The sequence below is a fragment of the Microtus ochrogaster genome, unplaced genomic scaffold (genome assembly GCF_000317375.1).
Source record: "Microtus ochrogaster isolate Prairie Vole_2 unplaced genomic scaffold, MicOch1.0 UNK43, whole genome shotgun sequence".
Classification (NCBI taxonomy): domain Eukaryota; kingdom Metazoa; phylum Chordata; class Mammalia; order Rodentia; family Cricetidae; genus Microtus; species Microtus ochrogaster.
In genome coordinates, this window is record NW_004949141.1 from 2,669,840 (window position 1) to 2,674,752 (window position 4,913).

Here is a 4,913-nt window from a genome sequence, read left to right on the forward strand (position 1 = left end):
TGTCTCAAAAACCTAAAAAAAAAAAAAGAAAGGGGGTTCCATGCTGCCCCTTCCAGCCCTTGAACTCTGACCTCAAGCAGCACCATGCCTTACAGCTTTACAATGCAGCTTTACAATGGAAAATTCAGACTTTGTCCACTTGAGATCTCGCCACCAGAAATTGTAATGTCTTTGCTTACATTAATAGGTGAAAATATTGTGAAAACAATTTTACACAAAGAAAAGCTTTATTCCCATTAATTTTATTAACTTTATTGAGATATAGAATATATGTACAGTATAGTTCATTTGAACCGTTCAACTCAGTGTGCTTTGGTATATTTGTGGCACTAAAGATCCACCATTAGAGTAATGCAGAAAAATTGATCATCCCCCAAGGAGATTCCATATCCATCAGCAGTGATTTCCACTTCTGACAAGTAGTCTTGGGCCACTCATCTACCGTCTGTCCACAGGTCTGTACATTCTGAAATTTCATATTCATATCCAATGACGTGTGGCCTTTTCTACCTGGCTCTTCTCGCAAGTGCCCTAACTCGGCATCACGCTACAACATACATCTGTTATTTCACATGCCTGAAAATTGTCAGATGTCTGTATATGCCACTTTTGTTGATTTGTTAAGGCACATCTGGGCTGTCAATTGGAAGTTATGATGAATAATTCTACTGTCAACATTTTGTACAAGTTTTTGTTATACAAGGCAACAAGTCAAAAGAGAAGCACTCTTTTAGTAGTAAGTACATAGTCAATGGATTTTTCTGATAGAAGGCAATTAGAGGTATAGAAAACATTCCTAAAATCTGACCAATAGAATCATGAGGTAGAAAGCCATAGAAAGGAGCTTTTGCTGGGCAGTTATCATCATTATTATCATCACTTGTACCTCGGAGTAATCCTTTTGGATTTTAGGAACAAATCACACCGAAATTAGATGCCAACATAGGTGGCAAAAATGCATAAGGCTACGTCACAGTTTACTGAGGCGGGGTCCTGCCAAGCTTTGCCATTCTTTCAGAGGAGGGTTTCCCTGGGCAGCCAGCTTCCGCAGGTAGTCGCTGGGCTCCAGCTGGGGGATATCGGGGTTCTGTTTGTAATATTTCTGCAATCTCTCTAGAACTGTGGGCAACCCAACCGAGGCAGCATAGAACATGGGCCCACCCAAGTGCCTTGGCCACCCATACCCATGCAGGTAGATGACATCGATGTGCTCCGGGCTAGCAGCCATTCCCTCCCCCAAGATGCGGAATCCCTCGTTGATAAGGGCATACAGGCAACGCTCCAGGATCTCCTCCTTGCCAATGGAGCGCTGCTCAATATGGTGGGTGGCTCTGTACTGTGACAGGAACTTGGAAAGCCAGGGATCGGGTTTGTGAATTCGACCCAATGGCTTGTCATACTGATACCAACCCTTCCCCGTCTTCTGACCAAATCGCCCAGCTTCGCAGAGCATATCAGAAAGCGGGGAGTATCTGTTACTGCCCCGCATCCTGGCAGGAGTTCCTGGTGGCAATGAAGGTCCAGTTAGGCCTTGCCCCTTGCGAATTTTCCAGCCCACATCTAGCCCTGCCAGGTCCGAAACTCTAAAGGGTCCCATTTTCAAACCAAACTCTTCCAAGACCCCATCTACATCCTCTGGCTTGCTGCCTTCCTCTAACAGGAAGTATGACTGGTTGTAATAGGGAAGCAGCATTCTATTCCCAACAAATCCATGGCAGTTGCCTACAACGACTCCGATCTTTCCGATCTTTTTTGATAAGTTCATAACAGTGGCGATGGTGTTAGGGGAAGAGTATCGGCCCGGAATAACCTCTAACAACTTCATGATATGAGCTGGTGAGAAGAAGTGGGTGCCGATCACCAGCTGAGGGCGGTTCGTGGCAGACGCGATCTCATCCACATCCAGGGCTGAAGTATTGGTGCACAGAAAGGCCCCCGGCTTGCACAGGGCCGACAGTTCCGCAAACACCTGCTTCTTCAGGCTCATATCTTCAAACACGGCTTCAACCACTAAATCCACCCCTGAAAGCTCCTTTGTGGCTGAGGAGAACCGGAGTTTGTGTTCTGCTGAAGCTTGGCCGCTCTGCCGCATTTTGGATGCTTCCTTTTCCAAGATGGCAGTTATCATCTTCTTTGCAACATCTAGCTGCTTCGGGTCCGACTCTACAGCAACCACGGGAATCCCAGCCCTTAAGAAAGAAATGGCAATGCCTCGGCCCATTGTTCCCAAGCCTGTGGATTAAGAGCAAAGGAAAGAAAACATAGTTGGCTGAGCAGGTGGACACTGGTAGGAGGCATCTGCGGCAAAGTGGCATTTTAGAAGATCGACCCGCGTATAGTGCTGCTACTCACTGGCACCCCACGCTGATCATGCATGAGGCCCTGGCTTCTGTCCCTAGCACCAGAGATGACTAAGAACATAAATGTATTGAGCAGTAGTTCATGTACTGCTAAGTGCTCCAGAGGAAATAAAAATCAGTAGGGGCCATATTCCTAAATACACACAAGCTATTAAAACTAACAAACAAGCCCAGTAAAGCTCCAGGATATATAAATCTGTACATAAAAGCCACCGTGTTCTTTTTAATACTTACTTCTCTGTGTGTAAATGTCACAAATGTCAGAAGAGGGAAATGGGTGCCCTCTCTGTCACCATCTGCCTATTCCTTTTGAAACAAGGTCCTCTGTCTTAAGAGAGTGGGGACTTGTGTCTCTTCAGCTAGTCTAGAAGCCAGCAAGACCCAGTGACCCTCCTGTCTTTGTCCGCCTTGAACCAGAGGTTACACAGATGCTGGGATCTGTGTAATTCTGATGTTCACAGTTTCCAAGCAGGTACTCTTAACTGCTGAGTCACCTCTCCAGCCCCGAATACATTCCCACATATTAGCAATAAACAATCTGTATGAAAATAAGAAAATAATTCTACCTACAATGACATCAAAAAAGAGTCATACACTTAAAGGAAGATATTTAACAAAGGAGGACATCTGCACTAAAATTAATGAAATACTATTGAAAAAAATTAAAGAACAGCTAGAGTATTTAGTGGTCATTGTTAAAGGGTTTGCCTAGCATGCATAAGAACCTGAGTTTATACCTAACATTGAAAACAAGAAAAGAAAAAAATAAAGGAAGAAAAAGGGGAGAGAGAATGAAAGGAAAAAAAAGTGTCAAAGAAGACCTAAATAAATCAAAAAGAATTCTGTTGTTCACAGACCAGGAAAAATTTAATATTGTTAAAATGAAATAGCAAATTGATCTGTAGAACCAACACAAGCTCTCTGCCTTCCCATAAATTAACAGTGGATTCTAAAATTCATACAGAAATGCAAGATGCCTAGAAGAGTCAAACCAGTACTTAAAAAAAAAAAAATGGAGAAGTCACTCTTCCCAATTTCAATAATTATGACAAAACTGCAGTATTCCAGGCAGATGGAGCAGACTGGGAGTCAGAAATAACCTCCACTCTGGCCTGTGTGTGGACAGGACTGCCATTGTTGAGCGGTCCCCAGGGCTGATCAGCAGGATGGAGAGAATTCATGTACTCCGGCGAGAATTAACAAGCGCTAAGAGGAACACTGAGTTCAAGGATGAACTTAGCATCCAATAGCCCAAAGCCAGTGGCGTCTGGAATGGGCTGTGCTCTTTGCGCACCGCAGTGCAGCTGCACCCAGGAATTGACAACAGCTGAGAGCGCACTCGGGACCTGCACAAAATCAAGCAGACAGAAACCCCAGCATCAAAGAGGAGGGGAGCAGGAAGTCCAAACCCCAGCTGAGGGGCCACAGGCCATTGATGGCGGAGGGAGAGTCAGTTCTCTTTAAGGATGAGCCTACCCTCCCAAGAAACTACGCATGCGCCATGAGACGGGCGCCCACACTCCTACGCGTGTTTTAGCAGCACTGAGAAGCCTCTGCGATTTTAAAAGAGAAACATGAGACTGGGAGAAAATAGTGGGGGGAGGAGGCTAAGGGAGGAATTAAAAGAAGGGATGGGGGAGGGGACTCGAGCTAAACACAATTTACACGTGTATGAAATTACCAGTTACTTACCAAGAACACCAACTGAGGAGACTGGCTGAGCTGACGCTGTTTTCCAAGATGCTCCCGAGGGAGTTGACCACTTATTTGTAGACCTTTCAGCAAAAAAGGCATACTGCAGGGCTTGCGCCTGTCCTGATTCCCGCAGGAACATAAACAGCTTTTCTTCTTCCTTAATGCCTACTTCATAGGGGTGCTTCACGGAGGCCTGGACCGAACGGACACAGGTCTCCGGAGCCAGGCGTCCAGGGAACTGCTTTCGTACCTTGGTGATGGCATCAGCGAAAATGCCGTCCATATTGGGCAAGCTTGGAACTGGCTTGTTCAAGATTCTGCGAGGTTCTATAGGTTTATCTGAAAGGAATTGCAGAAGTTCAGAGCACTGCAAGTGTAATACAAAGGGAACGGGACCCCGCACCAGCTGAACAAAAGTGCACGGTCCCAATGACCCAACTAGACACTATGCATTATTATTTAATAAAATACTAATTCCCAAATTTGCTATCTTAGTAACTTCAGACCATAAAGTAAAATTTAGAAGATCTAAATATTAAGCTACTAATTCAGGCCAAAATGTGCATTCTCTTTTTATTTCAAGGTCAAGACAACTTTATAGTAGATTAAATATTAATCTGTCAGTGAGTCCAAATAGGTCAGTTCTTAGTTAATGTCATATATTCAAAAATTATTCACATTCCCTTCCAAATAATGCCAAAGCCTTTAAAATAATATAACAGACAGAAATGATGCACTGATTAGCAGTGGAAGAGAACTGAAAGTTCATTGATTAGTTCTTCCAATACAGTGAAATGGTTTTCAATACAAGAGGGAAGATAATCTGAAAGAGGGGAAGAAAGGTTTTTTCCCCCAAAA

At 44.2% G+C, this 4,913-nt stretch overlaps 1 protein-coding gene across 1 annotated transcript in view; it reads right to left on the reverse strand.

Moving 5' to 3' along the window:
- Positions 1–226: 226 nt before the first annotated feature.
- The window catches only part of Ehhadh (enoyl-CoA hydratase and 3-hydroxyacyl CoA dehydrogenase), a 36,055-nt gene continuing 31,368 nt past the window's right edge, over positions 227–4,913 (reverse strand). Inside the window, exons 6-7 of the mRNA XM_005368977.1 lie at positions 4,053–4,394; positions 227–2,232 (exon numbers count right to left, since the gene is read on the reverse strand). Coding sequence (XP_005369034.1) covers positions 971–2,232; positions 4,053–4,394 — 1,604 coding nt within the window. The 3' untranslated portion in view covers positions 227–970. The remainder of the gene's footprint in view (positions 2,233–4,052; positions 4,395–4,913) is intronic.